General features: G+C 45.5%; 1 protein-coding gene across 1 annotated transcript in view; it reads right to left on the reverse strand.

The window, feature by feature from the left end:
- Window positions 1-492: 492 nt before the first annotated feature.
- LOC126470790 (monocarboxylate transporter 2-like) overlaps window positions 493-19956 on the reverse strand; it is a 401847-nt gene continuing 382383 nt past the window's right edge. The window contains exon 9 of the mRNA XM_050098800.1: window positions 493-1473. Coding sequence (XP_049954757.1) covers window positions 1279-1473 — 195 coding nt within the window. The 3' untranslated portion in view covers window positions 493-1278. The remainder of the gene's footprint in view (window positions 1474-19956) is intronic.

The following is a 19956-nucleotide window of genomic DNA, read 5'->3' on the forward strand; positions in this document are numbered from 1 at the left end:
TTTGCCATAAGAGCTGCCTTCAGACTTTGATTGCCCCGTTATATATATGAAATACTTTGTGGAACGCCCGAGACTGTGATAATGATTGTGCTCCTATCGATTTCGTCAGAACAGTTAATATTATTCAAATATTAAAAGCAGTTTTTTTCCAAACAGTATTTGATGGATTTGCGTGTTCTTTGAAACATGAACGACAGTTAACACCAATTATCACATGATTTCTCTGTTACTGCAAGAAAGTATTTTGTACGAACTTGAAAGATTAGAACAGGTGCGTCATTTTAAGAAGCAGATTATATTGGTGGAAACGAATTATTCTTGATGTTAATTATACCAAATCATTTGCTTCAATTAACAGTAGTGCTATATTATGTAGACGAATGGGATCTCTGGATGAGGCAACAGAAAAGGAAATGAAAGGGCATATTTTTAATGGATGTGGTTTAATATGAACATCATAAAATTATGATAAAATTATTTCTTTGTGATGTATGTATTTTTTACTTGTCTTCATATAATTCATAATATACAATTTCTAAATTTACAGCCATTAACAAAATGTACTGCGCGTTAAACCGCAAACAGGTGTCGTCATAGAAAATTTGCTGACTACCAATACATCCTGAGGTAAGGGGAAACTAAAACACTAAACATCAAATAGAGAATGATTTGGCATGTCGTCACACACGAAACCTTATAACAATTAAACAATTAAATTAATATGCGACATTTATTTACACACCTAGAAGCTTAAAATGAGCGTCTGCCATGGTAAAAGGAAATGTGAACAGGCACTGTATGAAAGCAGCAGCACAGATATCAGCATATTGTACTTACATAAACGCTAAATGTCATGACAGTTACTAGCGTGTACTGTTTAGTCTCCTGGACTCAAACCAATAAATACATTTAAGATACAAATTTTAGGAAATATATTAAAAGCTTGGAAATATAATACTAAACAGTACAACACGATTATAATAATTAGTTTAACACATTTTTTAAATTCTTATTATACTTCTGATAATGATTTTCACTATCACTAACACTATTCCAAAAGCAAGCTACCTTTGTAATAATTCATGTCTACCTCTCGCTGTAAATAATGGGCACACTATAAGAATACAATTTTTTGAAAACTTTATATGATGTCTTCCAATAGTATTTCAATACGTTTTCAGTGCAGCAACTCAAGTGCTGCAAGTGGTTTCGTTCACTGCATTTCTAGTGCTGGCTGTTTTATTAGTCTGTGTCAGATTCCACATTTCGTACGAATGTTCAGACGGAAGCTTCATCGATAACAGTAATGACTCTCTTGGGCCCCGACATGACACGCCATTTGCTGCTGCCTCGGAATGGCGGCACGTCCCTTGCGGGCTGCGGAGTCGTCGCTGGCTCCACGGCGGCACCGTTCCCGTTGTTGGCTTCCTCCATCGTGAGAGACGCATTTGCCTCATCTCCCGGACGTGTGCCCTGCCTGCAACAGATAATTTACGTTTATGCAAGACCTACTGAATTGGTTTCAAGAGGAATGTTAAGTACTGGGTGATTGTAATTGTGCAGCTGTTCATTGAGCCACAGTGTGGGCGGTAGTTATCGTATGGCAGCGAAACTTGGTAGATATGATAATGCGTTAATGCGGAACCGATTTACGCTGGAAAAAAATTAATTCCTAGTTTGGTCGCCTGGTGAAAATCTGGCGTGTGTGTGTGTGTGAATTCTTAAGGGATCAAACTGCTTAGGTCATCGGTCCCTAGACTTACACACTACTTAAACTAACTTAACGCTAAGGACAGCACTCACACCCATGCCCGAGGGAGGACTCGAACCTCCGGCGGAAGAGGCCGCGCTGTCCGTGACATGACGTCTCAAACCGCGCGGTCACTCCGCGCGGCGCAAATCTGGCACTGTACACCAGCTCTTCGACGTCTCAGGTGCCTATATTGAGCAAACTATGTTAGCAGTAGTAAATAATAAAATCAACATTATGCCTTTCTCAATTGTCTGATCTTTTCTGCTCATGTCCCGTTCCTAATTCATTACATATGGAAGCATTTCTATACGTCTTTCTTGCATTCACGACGCCGGATTTTGCACCTGATGACCAAAATCGGAGTTAATATTTTTCCAGGGTAAATCGGTTCCGCATTAATGCTTCAGAATACATACAAAGTTTCGCTGCCATAGGATAATTACAATCCACAGTGGACCCCTGTGAGTAGCTGCATTTTAATTATAACCACCCAGCGTACAAAAAAGTGAAGCACTCAGAACACGAGGTCGTATGTCAGTGTAACTCCGTACAAGTACACACAATCAGTCGTTTTGTAAATGATTACAGTTGCAATTCCCTGTAACAGGTAGAATGCCAACTAGAGTGCATTAGTCATGTTGTCCACCCCCGGTAATCCGATGACCTCTCTGTTTGGTCTCTTCCCCCAAACAATCCAATCCAACTTAAATTACAGTACTGCTGTTTTGTCCTTAGGTTAGATGGTTTAAGTAGTTCTAAGTCTAGGGGACTGATGACCTCAGATGTTAAGTCCCATAGTGCTTACAGCCATTTCAACCATTTGTGACTACTTCTTACATTTTGGCGGCACGGTAGCTCAGCGTGTTCGGTCAGAAAGCTGGTTGGCCACTGTAATAAAAAATCTGAGTGACAGGATCAACAAACGAACTTAAACGGATCTCATGTGACGTCCGCAACGACCAAACACAACGATAAAAAAAAAAAAAAAGTGGTCGGCGCGACTTCATGTCAGTCCTAAGGACCCGGGTTCGATTCCCGGCTGGGTCGTAGATTTTCTGCGCTCAGAGACTGGGTGTTGTGTTGTCTTAATCATCATCATCAAAGACTTGCTCCCGGCGAACGGTCTACCTGACGGGAGACTCCTGGAAATTGAAATAAGAACACCGTGAATTCATTGTCCCAGGAAGGGGAACCTTTATTGACACATTCCTGGGGTCAGATACATCACATGATCACGCTGACAGAACCACAGGCACATAGACACAGGCAACAGAGCATGCACAATGGCGGCACTAGTACAGTGTATATCCACCTTTCGCAGCAATGCAGGCTGCTATTCTCCCATGGAGACGATCGTAGAGATGCTGGATGTAGTCCTGTGGAACGGCTTGCCATGCCATTTCCACCTGGCGCCTCAGTTGGACCAGCGTTCGTGCTGGACGTGCAGACCGCGTGAGACGACGCTTCATCCAGTCCCAAACATGCTCAATGGGGGACAGATCCGGAGATCTTGCTGGCCAGGGTAGTTGACTTGCACCTTCTAGAGCACGTTGGGTGGCACGGGATACATGCGGACGTGCATTGTCCTGTTGGAACAGCAAGTTCCCTTGCCGGTCTAGGAATGGTAGAACGATGGGTTCGATGACGGTTTGGATGTACCGTGCACTATTCAGTGTCCCCTCGACGATCACCAGTGGTGTACGGCCAGTGTAGGAGATCGCTCCCCACACCATGATGCCGGGTGTTGGCCCTGTGTGCCTCGGTCGTATGCAGTCCTGATTGTGGCGCTCACCTGCACGGCGCCAAACACGCATACGACCATCATTGGCACCAAGGCAGAAGCGACTGTCATCGCTGAAGACGACACGTCTCCATTCGTCCCTCCATTCACGCCTGTCGCGACACCACTGGAGGCGGGCTGCACGATGTTGGGGCGTGAGCGGAAGACGGCCTAACGGTGTGCGGGACCGTAGCCCAGCTTCATGGAGACGGTTGCGAATGGTCCTCGCCGATACCCCAGGAGCAACAGTGTCCCTAATTTGCTGGGAAGTGGCGGTGCGGTCCCCTACGGCACTGCGTAGGATCCTACGGTCTTGGCGTGCATCCGTGCGTCGCTGCGGTCCGGTCCCAGGTCGACGGGCACGTGCACCTTCCGCCGACCACTGGCGACAACATGGATGTACTGTGGAGACCTCACGCCCCACGTGTTGAGCAATTCGGCGGTACGTCCACCCGGCCTCCCGCATGCCCACTATACGCCCTCGCTCAAAGTCCGTCAACTGCACATACGGTTCACGTCCACGCTGTCGCGGCATGCTACCAGTGTTAAAGACTGCGATGGAGCTCCGTATGCCACGGCAAACTGGCTGACACTGACGGCGGCGGTGCACAAATGCTGCGCAGCTAGCGCCATTCGACGGCCAACACTGCGGTTCCTGGTGTGTCCGCTGTGCCGTGCGTGTGATCATTGCTTGTACAGCCCTCTCGCAGTGTCCGGAGCAAGTATGGTGGGTCTGACACACCGGTGTCAATGTGTTCTTTTTTCCATTTCCAGGAGTGTATTAGTCATGTTCATACGTAATGTTGTTACCATGTCTAGTAGGCCACTGAAACGCTTCCGATCTTGAGTGGTCACAGTGAAGGACACAAGATATGTCTCGTACACATGTGTGACAGCATTATCAGCACTTGAAAGAGTTTGAAAGGGGCCGTAATGTGGGTCTCCTTTTGGTCGGCTGTTCGAATTGGCCAATATCTGCCCCATATTGGATTGCCTGGGAACCTGAGGGCAGGCATGCTGGTCGTCAGGGTTTCGGTCGACCACTTCTGACCACACGGGAGGTTGGCCACATTGTTCACCAAACACAGTGTAACCAGTTCACACATGCGCCTGTCATTCGAGAACATGAAATGGACTCTCTGTAATATTCTGCGTCGTTCTGAACCAATGGTCGGGAACCAGCAGCAGCCGGACAAGGGAATTACCGTTTCACGTGTTGGCTGCTGTTAACACTATAACACAAACGGCGGCGTTTGGAGTGGTACCTTGATTGGGAAACATGGACTGCTGATGGATGGTGTCATATTGTGTTCCGCCATGAATCGCGGTTCTGCACTACCCTGGATGACTATCGTCGGCGACTGCGGCGGCGACCTGGGGAGTGGTCAGACATTTCTAACGTTTTGGGGAGGCACAGGGGTGTTACACCTGGCGTCCTGGTGTGGGGAGTCATCGGTTATGACTTCAAATTATGGCTTATAGTGAGTAAGGGAACTCTGACAGCACAGTGGCACGTCACTGAGATCCTGCGTCTTCACGTGTTACTTCTCATGTGGCAGAAGCGTGATACCTTTTGCAACAGGACAACGCTAGTCCAAGCATGGCACGTGCCTCTATGAACTGTTTGCGTGATGTAGAAGTAGTCCCGTGGCCAGTAAGACCCCTAGGTCTGGCCGGCCGGTGTGGCCTAGTGGTTCTAGGCGCTTCAGTCTGGAATCGCGCGACTGCTACGGTCGCAGGTTCGAATCCTGCCTCGGGCATGGATGTGTGTCATGTCCTTAGGTTAGTTAGTAGTTCTAAGTTCTAGGGGACTGATGACCTCAGATGTTAAGTTCCACTGTGCTCAGAGCCATTTTTGAACCCTAGGCCTGTATCCTATAGAACATGTGTGGGATCAGTTCACACGTCGCAATGCCAGTACTCAAGATACCAAGGATCAGTGACAACAGATGTGGGCCAGCTTGTCTCAGGAGAGGATCCAGCGGCTTCATACACCCTTCCCAACCAAATCAATGCATGCATCTAGGTCACAGAGGGTTCAACGTCATACTGGTGGTGGGCTTTCACTGTCAAGTACTTCGTAAATTTTACTCGATTTTGTAATCACTAAAATAATATCTCATACCCTCTCAACGCTTGATGTTTCATTTCGTTTCCTTCTCTCCATCTGGGCCTTCACTTCGTATCACAAAAAAATGGCTCTGAGCACTATGGGACTTAACATTTGAGGTCATCAGTCCCCTAGAACTTAGAACTACTTAAACCTAACTAACCCAAGGCCATCATACACATCCATGCCCGAGGCAGGATTCGAACCTGCGACCGTAGCGGTCGCGCGGTTCCAGACTGAAGCGCCTAGAACCGCTCGGCCACACTGGCCGGCTTACTTACGACAGTCAGTGGATTTCTGCTTACTGTAGTATGGACTGTTTCTAGCAGTAACATCATATAAAAGTCTATGTAATTTCATGTGTATATGCAATAGCGCCAGTTTTCAGGAATGTGATTCAGATTCGGATTAATTCCGTGCGCCGTATGTACGATCCTTCGTTTGATACGCAGGCCAATGTGGACGTGACATTAAAGCAGCCTCTACAGTCGTTTAGATGAATGCGGATTACTCCTTGCTTCTTCCTCAGATAAAAAAAGTAAAGTCCCGAGTATACAGTATTCGCATATAGGTAGGAATTACTTTCCCTCAGATTAAGATGACACTGTGGCTTATAGAAGTGTATCGAGCTACGGGAAACCACTTTCTACAATTTACAGGATAAGAAAAGATTGATGAATTACGGCCCACAAAATGGAAGTGAAATATAGAAAGAAAAAAAAAGTAGGCAGATATGGAGTTACAACATTGTGGTTTTCACGAAAAAAGAAAATGTGCAAAAGTTGTTGAAAGGATACGGATAACATATTTACCTCTTATGTTCTTCCCTTGTAATTTAGTCGTGCTGATTCATACAGTAAAGGGGTTGTCGGAATGTTCTGTACTGTCAGTATATACGTGGCTACAGATATAAGGCGGATTGTTAAAATTCCTTACAGTCACAGATTAGTGGCGTTAGAAAATTATTTCAGGAATAATATGTGGATAAGATGAGTTACGGATGCAGTAGGTTTCCTGACTAATAAAAGCAACTTCGTTAGCAATTAATGGTAAAGTAGTTAATTGGTTGTAAGGAATTACTCAACATAACATTTCACTCGTCTAGTTGGATACCACCTGCAAGTGTGTTATACGCGTTGTTGGGTAACTGAGCTTAAGCCACTCGTTTACGGTCTAGTTCATTCAAAAAAATGTTCAAATGTGTGTGAAATCTTATGGGACTTAACTGTTAAGGTCAGCAGTCCCTAAGCACACACACTACTTAACCTAAATTATCCTAAGGACAAACACACACACCCATGCCCGAGGGAGGATTCGAACCTCCGCCGGGACCAGCCGCACAGTCTACGACTGCAGCGCCTGAGACCGCTCGGCTAATCCCGCGCGGCTCTAGTTCATTACTAGCAATAGTTTCCAATCACAAAACTCTTGGTCGCCACAGTCAGCATATGTGAAGATGGGTAGCACTGGTTGAAAGAGCACTGTCACAAAACCGTGGTAGGCTGAAGCTGAAAATGTAAATCACATTACTGGAATCTAGTGCATTCTATACTTATAAACTGTTCAAGCCTACGGGTATAGAAGTTATGCCCGACATTCTCGCAGGACTATGTTCTACTGATTGAAGTGTATCACATCTTATACATAAAATCGAAACTTTTATTTGCATACGTAAAGGAAATACCTAGACGGAATATTGCACAAGTCTCATGCAGTGCATTTTAAACACAATCGAATCTGGCACTCAACCTAGGGCAATCATATACAACGTATTTAATTAGTAACACCAGTGTCCAGTTACAAAATTCCCGATCGGCACCGTCAGCATGTGTGAAGATGTGTGGTCTGGTTGAAACACTAGTGTCACAAAACAATAATAGGCTGAAGCTGAAGATATGGCTCAAAAGTGGTTCAAATGGCTCTGAGCACTATGGGACTTAACAGCTGTGGTCATCAGTCCCCTAGAACTTAGAACTACTTAAACCTAACTAACCTAAGGACATCACACACATCCATGCCCGAGGCAGGATTCGAACCTGCGACCGTAGTAGTCGCGCGGTTCCGGACTGCGCGCGTAGAACCGCGAGACCACCGCGGCCGGCCTGAAGATATGGCACATTACTGGAATCTAGTGCTACTTCGAGACTAACTTTGGCACTGAAAGCTTCGTGCAGTTTCAAACATCTATAACTCCATACCTAATGAAATCCAGACACCTTATCGTATGAAGTTTCTTCCCACCAAAATAAGCCGTGTCTCAGGTTTCTCGGACAGAGAAAATAATTCTGTTGAGACAGAAAATTTTAATTTTAGTGGTCACAGACATCTCATGCGATGAAATTTCTGCAGCTTTACTGGCGATGGTTCGTAGTATCCTAAGCATCATATTCGTAACTTGTTAGTATTCTTCATGTCCTTGTCTAACTTTCTACAGGATTATTTATTAGTAGCTCGGAGATTTCAGAAGACGACCGCGCAAGAACTACAAGACATTCAGAAATACGACACATGTCACTACATAGAGATTCTCTCCAAGTTTCGATTCGTAAAACGCGCCGCGGCGTAGTTGCAGTGGATAGGTCAGGAGTCCACTACACACAGCAGCCGGCTACACGGGTAGCAGGGGTTGTGTGGTGTGGACTGGGCGGTTTTCTAGGTTATATGGCGTAGGGAAAGTTCAAGAAGGGTAACAGCCTCAAAGGGTGCGGGGCAAAGTCAGGACATGCGGGGACCAAGCAGCAATCGGTATTGTAATTGTAAACTGTCGAAGCTGCGTTGGTAAAGTACCGGAACTTCAAGCGCTGATACAAAGCACCGAAGCCGAAATCGTTATAGGTATGGAAAGCTGGCTGACGCCAGAGATAAATTCTGCCGAAATTTTTACAAAGGCACAAACGGTGTTTAGAAGGGATAGATTGCATGCAACCGGTGGTGGCGTGTTTGTCGCAGTTAGTAGTAGTTTATCCTGTAGTGAAGTAGAAGTAGATAGTTCCTGTGAATTATTATGGGTGGAGGTTACACTCAACAACCGAGCTAGGTTAATAATTGGCTCCTTTTACCGACCTCCCGACACAGCAGCATTAGTGGCAGAACAACTGAGAGAAAATCTGGAATACATTTCCCATAAATTTTCTCAGCATGTTATAGTCTTAGGTGTAGATTACAGTTTACCAGATATAGACTGGGACACTCAGATGTTTAGGATGGGTGGTAGGGACAGAGCTCGAGTGACATTATACTGATTGCACTATGCGAAAATTACCTCGAGCAATTAAACAGAGAACCGTTGCAGCATCCCTGAATATGGAAGTAAATAGGAATGTAAAAAAAGGGAGGAAGGTATATCTGTTTAGCAAGAGTAATAGGAGGCAGATTTCAGACTACCTAACGATCAAAACGAAAATTTCTGTTCCGACACTGACAATGTTGAGTGTTTATGGAAAAAGTTCAAGGCAATCGTAAAATGCGTTTTAGACAGGTTCGTGCCGAGTACAACTGTGAGGGACGGGAAAAACCCACCGTGGTTCAACAACAAAGTTAGGAAACTACTGCGAAAGCAAAGAGAGCTTCACTGCAAGTTTAAACGCAGAGAAAACCTCTCAGACAAACAGAAGCTAAACGATGTCAAAGTTAGCGTAAGAAGGGCTATGCGTGAAGCGTTCAGTGAATTCGAAAGTAAAATTCTATGTACCGACTTGACAGAAAATCCTAGGAAGTTCTGGTCTTACGTTAAATCAGTAAGTGGCTCGAAACAGCATATCCAGACACTCTGGGATGATGATGGCATTGAAACAGAGGATGACACGCGTAAAGCTGAAATACTAAACACCTCTTTCCAAAGCTGTTTCACAAAGAAAGACCGCACTGCAGTTCCTTCTCTAAATCCTCGCACAAACGAAAAAATGGCTGACATCGAAATAAGTGTCCAAGCAATAGAAAAGCAACTGAAATCACTCAACAGAGGAAAGTCCACTGGACCTGACGGGATACCGATTCAGTTCTACACAGAGTACGGGAAAGAACTTGCCCCGCTTCTAACAGCCGTGTACCGCAAATCTCTAGAGGAACGGAGGGTTCCAAATGGTTGGAAAAGAGCACAGGTAGTCCCACTCTTCAAGAAGGGACGTCGAGTAGATGCGCAAAACTATAGACCTATATCTCTGACATCGATCTGTTGCAGAATTTTAGAACACGTTTTTTGCTCGCGTATCATGTCATTTCTGGAAACCCAGAATCTACTCTGTAGGAATTAACATGGATTCCGGAAACAGCGATCGTGTGATACCCAACTCGCTTTATTTGTTCATGAGACCCAGAAAATATTAGATACAGGCTCCCAGGTAGATGCCATTTTCCTTGACTTTCGGAAGACGTTAGATACAATTCCGCACTGTCACCTGATAAACAAAGTAAGAGCCTACGGAGTATCAGACCAGCTGTGTGGCTGGATTGAAGAGTTTTTAGCAAACAGAACACAGCATTGTTCTCAATGGAGAGACGTCTACAGGACTTTGTTTTTATGAGACAGATCTGATGATGGTCATTAAAGACCGAAACCGGTAATCTGTTAAACAGAAAAGATTGTGACCATAGACGTAAATTAAAGGAAACTTATTACATATACGGGTCACTGTGTTTTCTCGCGACGATGTCGCAGCTTGTGAGACGTCTACAGACGTTAAAGTTACCTCTGGCGTGCCACAGGGGAGTGTTATGGGACCATAGCTTTTCACAATATATATAAATGACCTAGTAGATAGTGTCGGAAGTTCCATGCGGCTTTTCGCGGATGATGCTGTAGTATACAGAGAAGTTGCAGCATTAGAAAATTGCAGCAAAATGCAGGAAGATCGGCAGTGGATAGGCACTTGGTGCAGGGAGTGGCAACTGACCCTTAACATAGACAAATGTAATGTATTGCGAATACATAGAAAAAAGGATCCTTTATTGTATGATTATATGATAGCGGAACAAACACTGGTAGCAGTTACTTCTGTAAATTATCTGGGAGTATGCGTGCGGAACTATTTGAAGTGGAATGATCATATAAAATTAATTGCTGGTAAGGCAGGTGCCAGGTTGAGATTCATTGGGAAAGTCCTTAGAAAATGTAGTCCATGAGTAAAGGAGATGGCTTACAAAACACTCGTTCGACCTATACTTGAGTATTGCTCATCAGTGTGGGATACGTACCAGGTCGGGTTGACAGAGGAGATAGAGAAGATCCAAAGAAGAGCGGCGCGTTTCGTCACAGGGTTATTTGGTAAGCGTGATAGCGTTACGGAGATGTTTAGCAAACTCAAGTGGCAGACTCTGCAAGAGATACGCTCTGCGTCACGGTGTAGCTTGCTGTCCAGGTTTCGAGAGGGTGCGTTTCTGGATGAGGTATCGAATATATTACTTCCCCCTACGTATACCTCCCGAGGAGATCACGGATGTAAAATTAGAGAGATTCGAGGGCGCAAGGAGGCTTCCCACGAACCATACACGACTGGAACAGGAAAGGGAGGTAATGACAGTGGCACGTAAAGTGCCCTCCGCCACACACCGTTGGGTGGCTTGCGGAGTATAAATGTAGATGTAGATGTAGAGTACCACTAGGTGGCAAGCTCTGAGAATAAGTAGACAAAGCATCCGCCCCATATTGTCACATCGAATTAGTTGGTACCTGCGGACAGGCAACCAAATGAACAGATTTCCGAAATGGGTTGCCGTCGCGCCTCCCAAGTAAAAATAAATGTAAATGTCGTGTGACTAGAGCCTGCCGTCGAGGTAGACCGTTCGCCGGGTGCAAGTATTTCGATTTGACTCCACTTCGGCAACTTGCGCGTCCATGGGGATGAAATGATGATTAGGACACCACAACACCCAGTCCCTGACCGGAAAAAATCTCCGACCCAACCCGGACTCTTAGGATTGACATTCTGTCGCGCTAACCACTTTTTTTTTTCATTTTGTTCATTGTTGATCGTTGTGTTTGGTCGTTGCGGACGCCACACATCATCCGTTCAAGTTAGTTTGTTGATCCTTCCACTCAGTTTTTTTATTATTGCAGAGGCCAACCAGCTCTCTGACCGAACACGCTGAGCTACCGTGCGGGCACCACTCAGCAACCGAGGGCACTGTCCAGTCACATTAATGTGATCACATGTCAAAAGCGTGAATAATCACCTTTTGCAGATCGCCGCGAGACCTGCAGGAACGGAGTCCATGAGGTTCTGGAAGGTACTGACTCCAATGCTGTGGCCAGATGCGCTAGATTTCTCGACCGAGGATCCATTGCGCAAACAGCCCGATCGAGGTGGTCCGACAGATTCCCGATTGGGTTGAAATCCAAGGAGTCTGCTGGCCAGGGGAGTACAGTAAATTAATCTCGGTGCTCTTCGAAGCATGCACGTATGTTGTAAGCTGTGTGACACGTTCTATTGTAGTGTTGGTAGATACCATCGAGGAGAACCAACTGCATGTACTTGCGGACATGGTCCCCAAGGATAGATGAGTACTTGCGTTGATCCATTGTGCCTTCCAGAATGACGAGATCGCCAGGGACTGCCACAAAACATTCACCAGAACATAATGCTCCCTCCTCCGGCATGAACCCTTCCGACGATTGTTGCAGGCAGTACACGCCAATGACCATGTCTGATTGAGCATAAAACGCAATTCATCTGGAAAGGCCACCTGTCGCCACTCAGTGGACGACCAGTTGCGATACTGGTGAGGAAATTGCAGCCTGCGTCGCCAATGAGCAGCAGTCATCATGTGTGCATGAACCAGGCGCTTGCTGTGAAGACCCAATTTCAGCAATGCTCGCTGAACGGTCTTTGTGGAGACACAGCTGGTAGCCTCTTGGTTCATCTGAGCGCTCAGTAGCTTAACAGTTGTACGGCTATTCGCCAGTACACATCTCTGCAGCCGTCGTCCACCTCTGTCATCAACGGCCCGTGGTGCACCACAGTTGCCTCGGCGCCGTTTTGGATAGCGCCATTTTGTATGCACGGCACACTTTAACCACGGCGGCACGCGAACAGTTTACAGACTTAGCCGTTTCGGAAATGCTTCCATCCTTGGCCCGTAAGCCAGTGATCACACCCTTTTGGACGACAGATAAATTGTACCGTTTCCGCATGATGACAATTACAGCCTGTTTTATGAGTCCACCGACTCGGTTTATACGAGGGTCATTCCAAAAGAAATGCACACTATTTTTTTAATCCATCTTTTATTCTACATGTTTGAAAGTTTTACAGTGTGTAGATACATCATTTAGGAGCAATATTTTCATTTCTCCACATAATTTCCATCCCTCTCAACTGCCTTATACCATCTTGGAGCCGGCCGGAGTGGCCGAGCGGTTCTAGGCGCTACAGTCTGGAACCGCGCGACCGCTACGGTCGCAGGTTCGAATCCTGCCTCGGGCATGGATGTGTGTGATGTCCTTAGGTTAGTTAGGTTTAAGTAGTTCTAAGTTCTAGGGGACTGATGACCTCAGAAGTTAAGTCCCATAGTGCTCAGAGCCATTTGAACCATTTGAACCATCTTGGAACCAGCGCCTGTATACCCGCACGGTAAAATTCTGGACCAACCTGTTGGGGCCACTGTTTGGCAGCGTGCACAAGGGAGTCATCATCTTCGGACCTTGTTCCACGAAGAGACTCTTTCAGTTTCCCAAAGAGATGATAGTCACATGGAGCCAGGTCAGGACTGTAAGGCGGGTGTTTCAGTGCTGTCCATTCGAGTTTTGTGATCGATTCCATGGTTTTTGACTGACATGTGGCCGTGCATTGTCGTGCAACAGCAAAACATCCTGCTTTTGCCGATGTGGTCGAACATGATTCAGTCGAGATTGAAGTTTCTTTAGTGTCGGCACATACGCATCAGAATTTATGGTGGTTCCACTTGGTATGACGTCCACAAGCAAGAGTCCTTCGGAATCGAAAAACACCGTAGCCATAACTTTTCCAGCACAAGGTGTGGTTTTGAATTTTTTTTTTTTTTTTTTTTTTTTGAGTGAATTTGCATCATGCCACTCCATTGATTGCCTCTTTGTCTCTGGTGAAAAATGATGGAGCCATGTTTCATCACCTGTCACAATTCTTCCAAGAAATTCATCTCCATCATTCTCGTACTGTTCCAAAACTTCGCTGCATACCGTTTTTCTTGTTTCTTTGCGAGCGACTGTCAACATCCTGGGAACCCACCTGGCACAAACCTTTTTTAACGCCAACACTTCTGCAAACACTTCCTTCCCCTATCCCAACGTAGCGTGACAATTCGTTTACTGTGATGCGTCTGTCAGCAGTCACCAATTCGTTAACTCTCTGCACATTGTCTGGAGTGTGTGCAGTACGAGGCCTGCCGCTGCGAGGACAATCGTCAATATTGCCGTGCCCGCTTTCATCACGTAACCTGCTTGCCCACCGACTAACTGTACTGCGATCGATAGCAGCATCTCCATACAGTTTTTTCAACCTCTTGTAGATTTTTCCCACTGTCTCGTTTTCACAGCACAGGAATTCTATGACAGCACGCTGCTTCTGACGAACGTCAAGTGTAGCAGCCATCTTGAAGACATGCTGTGACGGCGCCACATAACACGTATCAAATGGTTTAACTTTGATTCTATTTGACACTGATGTCCATCACAGCATCAGTATGTGGTGTGACCCACACAGGCATGAATGCACTCTTGTATTTGTTGTACCATGAAAGCAAACAGTTTCCTTATGTCATCTTGAGGAATTCTTTGCCCTGTCTGAAAAGCATGCTGTGGCAGTTTGTGAAGATTACTGGCTGGAGGCTGGTATGAAAATATAGATCTCTCCATCGCACGCCAGACGTGCTCTGACAAATCACAGGAGTGGGTGGGTTAGTCGAGGATCCGTATATTCTCAAGACATATGTGAGGTTATAATATGGCATATGACACTTGGTACCCTGGTCATGAAGGATATGACAAATACTGGCGAGCATTCAGCCACCTTTCAACAATTATCAAATCATTCCCGTTGTAAAATCCAATAGCTCTCCGCACCATTATTCCAGAAGTCGAAGAGCTACGAGTCTGGAGAATGGCAGCCTCTTGTGGTTTTTCACCAGTTCGTTTACGGACGTCGGTGCCGATATGACCGCCACAAACAGAAACAAGACTCAGCGCTAAATGCCACAGAAAGCCACTGAGTGTCCAAGTTGACTGTGGCTGTATGTCGTGCAAGTCTGTCATCTACAGTATGGTGTTACAAGTAAACGACGGTTCCCTGTGACACACTGCCTATAAACTGGTTCCTTGTGACACACTACCTATAAACTATATCCGGATTTAAGTTGTAGGGATCTATCTATTCTTTAGAGCCAATATAGCACTCTAACGATCTTTTTGTGGTATAGTCCTTTTGGGAAGACCCGTGCCTACTTTTCTTGCCACACTGTTTTCCTGAGTCCATCCCGCCAACACTCGTTCTTCAAATGGCTCTGAGCACTATGGGACTTAACATCTATGGTCATCAGTCCAATAGAACTTAGAACTACTTAAACCTAACTAACCTAAGGACATCACACAACACCCAGCCATCACGAGGCAGAGAAAATCCCTGTCCCCGCCGGGAATCGAACCCGGGAACCCGGGCGTGGGAAGCGAGAACGCTACCGCACGACCACGAGCTGCGGGCACTCGTTCTTCAGTCACTGCGCTATACCCATCTGTCTGTATAATCTATCGGTATGGTCCTCCCTTGTCCTTTATGCCTGCTATTCTGTCATCGCGTTCTGTAGGAATGCATTTTTTTTAACTTACTGGACAAAAAATTAGTCACCTCTAGAGAAATTATTACAAGCACCATTTAATAGCGTGTAATTCGGCTCCTGTACATGATAACCGTCTGGATTCGGTTAGGAAGTGAGCCCACAAAATTGTACAGGTACGTCGCATCCAGGTTAAGCCGCTCGCTGAGGATTCCGGTATGCTAATATCGGTGTTTTATGCGTTGTTCCAATATATTGCACAGATTTTCCGCGGGGTTAAAGCCAAGTGATTTTGCAGGCCAATCAAGATTTCTATTGGTGGTGTGTTCAGAAAACCAATCACGTATCCCTCCAGGCGGATGAACTTTGCTATTGTCGTCTTTACGTGCCTGTGTGAGCAATGGCCTCTTGAAGGTGACCGACTCAAATACTCATTTCATGCAGTTCCCGTCGCTCTCGCTAACAGATTGGGACGGATCCTCATTCACTGTCTACCCTGTCGGGTTTGCAAGCGACTTTGATTCAGAAGTCGTGAAACGCGTCTCCTGTCCTTCTCAGTGAGGATCTTTTTGCGACCACAATTCTGACGTCGTGTTTTGTGGCCACGGAGCAGTTGGGTTGGGTTGTTTTGGGGAAGTAGACCAGACAGCGAGGTCATCGGTCTCATCGGATTAGGGAAGGACGGGGAAGGACGTCGGCCGTGCCCTTTGAAAGGAACCATCCCGGCATTCGCCTGGAGCGATTTAGGGAAATCATGGAAAATCTAAATCAGGATGGCCGGACGCGGGATTTAACCGTCGTCCTCCCGAATGCGAGTCCAGTGTCTAACCACTGCGCCACCTCGCTCGGTCCACTGCTCATAGTCACACTGAACAGTTCGCAGCGAAACACCAACAAATCCAGCTCCATCGCACACCGGATGGCCATGGGCACAGCAAAACACAATTGCTCTTTTTCGACACTCTTTCACATACTTACGTTTACCCATGTTTAGGTATAACGTCCGCTTGAAACATAAATGTCTCACTGATCGCTACTGCCTTAGGCTAATGCAGAGGTAGTGTGCCGTTGTGCACGTAACTCGGTTGCTGCGCCGTCTGTAAAGGCCTGACGAGTCAACCGTGTGTGCGCGCTACGGTGACAAATTTTTTGTCAGGTGGGCTTATATTGGAAATAAGTGAGCATAAACGGTAAAGCTGTTATCAACCCGAAGGTTGGTTTGAAGGCCACAACACTTTATTAGGCATGACCCTATTAGAGGACTTTGAACGAGTTACTGAATCAGTTACGGGCTGACAAACATTGCCAGAGACGAAAAAAGTAAAAGATAAAAATCCCAATACAAGCTGGGATCGAGCCCCAGGCCTTTGGAGTCATAGTCTGGCACTCTATGAATGAGCTATCGAGCCACATGAAGCTCGCAGAAGGATCAAATTTTAATAAACGTAACCCACAAGAACCTGATTACATGAGTATCTGGGCGCCTTTAGTGAAAGCGCTGACGGTGTAACATAACGTCAGTGTATAAGTTTCGTCGTCATTTATACCATAATGTCTCGATCTTCTGCGAGAATATCTTTATCAGTAGATAAAGCTGTTTGACATAAAAAGTAGTCACCTCATAATGACGTGTTAAACCTTCATGAGGCATGATAACCTCTGTTGCACACTGTTGTACTTACTGCACGAGGTTCTGCACGTAGAGGGCGTTAGTATACAGGGTGGTCCATTGATAGTGATCGGGCCAAATATCTCACGAATTAACCATCAAACAAAAAAACTACAAAGAACGAAACTTGTCTAGCATGAAGGGGGAAACCAGATGGCGCTATGGTTGGCCCGCTAGATGGCGCTGTCATAGGTCAACCGGATTTCAACCCCCATTTTTATTACATATTCGTGTAGTACGTAAAGAAATATGAATGTTTTAGTTGGAGCACTTTTTTCGCTTTGTGACAGATGGCGCAGTAATAGTCACAAACGTATAAGTACGTGGTATCACGTAACATTCCGCGACTGCGGCGGTATTTCCTTCGTGATACATTGCCCGTGTTAAAATGGACCGTTTACTAATTGCGGAAAAGGTCGATATCGCGTTGATGTATGGCTATTGTGATCAAAATGCCCAACGGGCGTGTGCTATGTATGCTGCTCGGTATCCTGGACGACATCATCCAAGTGTCCGGACCGTTCGCCGAATAGTTACGTTATTTAAGGAAACAGGAAGTGCTCAGCCACATGTGAAAGGTCAACCACGAAATGATGATTCCCAAGTAGGTGTTTTAGCTGCTGTCGCGGCTAATCGGCACATCAGTATCAGACAAACTGCGCGAGAATCGGGAATCTCAAAAACGTCGGTGTTGAGAATGCTACATCAACGGCGATTGCACCCGTACCATATTTCTATGCACCAGGAATTGCATGGCAACGACTTTGAACGTCGTGTGCAGTTCTGCCACTAGGAACAAGAGAAATTACGGGACGATGACAGATTTTTTGAACGGGTTCTATTTAACGACGACGTGTCATTCACCAACAGCGGTAACGTAAACCGGCATAATATGCACTATTGGGCAACGAAAAATCCACGATGGCTGCGACAAGTGGAACATCAGCGACCTTGTCGGGTTAATGTATGGTGCAGCATTATGAGAGGAAGGATAATTGGCCTCCATTTTATCGATGGCAATCTAAATGGTGCAATGTATGCTGATTTCCTGTATAATGTTCTACCGATGTTACTACAAGATGTTTCACTGCACGACAGAATGGCGATGTACTTCCAACATGATGGATGTTCGGCACATAGCTCGCATGCGATTGAAGCGGTATTGAATTGCATATTTCATGAGAGGTGGATTGATCGTCAAAGCACCATTACATGGCCCGCAGTTTCACCGGATCTGACGTCCCCGGATTTCTTTGTGTGGGGAAAGTTGAAGGATATTTGCTATCGTGATCCACCGACAACGCCTGACAACATGTGTCAGCGCATTGTCAATGCATGTGCGAACATTACGGAAGGCGAACTACTCGCTGTTGAGAGGAATGTCGTTACATCTATTGCCAAATGCATTGAGGCTGACGGACATCACTTTGAGAATTTATTGCATTAATGTGGTATTTACAGGTAATCACGCTGTAACAGCATGCGTTCTCAGAAATGATAAGTTCACAAAGGTACATGTATCACATAGGAACAACCGAAATAAAATGTTCAAACGTACCTACATTCTGTATTTTAATTTAAAAAACCTACCTGTTATCAACTGTTCGTCTAAAATTGTGAGCCATGTGTTTGTGACTATTACAGTGCCGTCTATCACAAAGCGAAAAAAGTGTCCAACTGAAACATTCGTATTTATTTACGTACTACAGGAATATGTAGAAAAATGGGGGTTCCTATTTAAAAAAACGCAGTTCATATCCGTTTGACCTATGGCAGCTCCCTCTAGCGGGCCAACCATATCGCCATCTGGTTTCCCCCTTCAAGCTAGACAAGTTTCGTCCTTTGTAGTTTTTTCGTTTGACGGTTATTTCGTGAGATATTTTGCCCGGTCACTATCTATGGACCACCCTGTTTACTCGTAACAATTCCTTCCGCAATAACCTGCACGGATTGTGAGGCTCTTCCTATTTCAGACAACATATACTTGTAATTTTTCGCCTCGTATTTGAACGCTACGTGTGAGATGGAAAAGTTGCTATCGTGGATGGTAGTACAGAACGCTACTGTAATGCATCAAGAGGCAATTCTCACGGTCGGTGGCAGACAGCGAATATGGTCACACCATGAAACAAATAATGGTAAATAGCTACCGTACGAAGTTCACTAAAAATTCTTGTCGCGCGCCAATTAGTCAGTCGGGGAAAAGATGTCTGAACTCCATGTCATCCGTGCCCTAGATTCTCAGTACTCTACGAAGTTAAAAGTATCGAACTGAGTAATTCTGCATTATTTAACGGTGTTCATCAATAAACGCACTGTTATTGCATCCGGAAGTAATATTTAAAGCAGATTTGGTACCAGTACATCCAATCATAACCACACAATCAGAACTTTTGGGGCTCAGAACGTTTCCAGTGCGCTATGCTATCTGGTGCGAGAGACGATAGCAACGAGAGTGCTACACAGAATAGGTAGGAGGACGTCCTAGCAGTCAAAACTGGCAAAGTTAATCCAAGAAATGCTAATATTTTACTTGCAGTCTTGGGCGAAGAGGCAAATTCAGTCTAACTGCACATGTCCTTCGTCACCTTCTATGGACTCGTGACTATTCTGAGAAAGATTGATGGAGGGTTAGCGCACGAGTGTATATTGCAAGGTCGGCCATGTCACTCAATTTGATTTATTTTCACAGATAATCCTACAGATTTTCAGCGGAGCTCAAATCTAGGGACTTTGCAGGTAAGTCAAGAAGTGTAACTATTACCGGACATTTCTTATGTCACGCTGTCAGGATGGTAATCCGTTCGAAGCGAACATTATCGTCTTCGAGGATAGTCTGATAATGCAATGTTTTTCGCTAATATAGCGAGGGAACTGCAAAGATTATTTTCAATCACCTGAAT

Source organism: Schistocerca serialis, chromosome 3 (genome assembly GCF_023864345.2).
Source record: "Schistocerca serialis cubense isolate TAMUIC-IGC-003099 chromosome 3, iqSchSeri2.2, whole genome shotgun sequence".
Lineage (NCBI taxonomy): Eukaryota > Metazoa > Arthropoda > Insecta > Orthoptera > Acrididae > Schistocerca > Schistocerca serialis.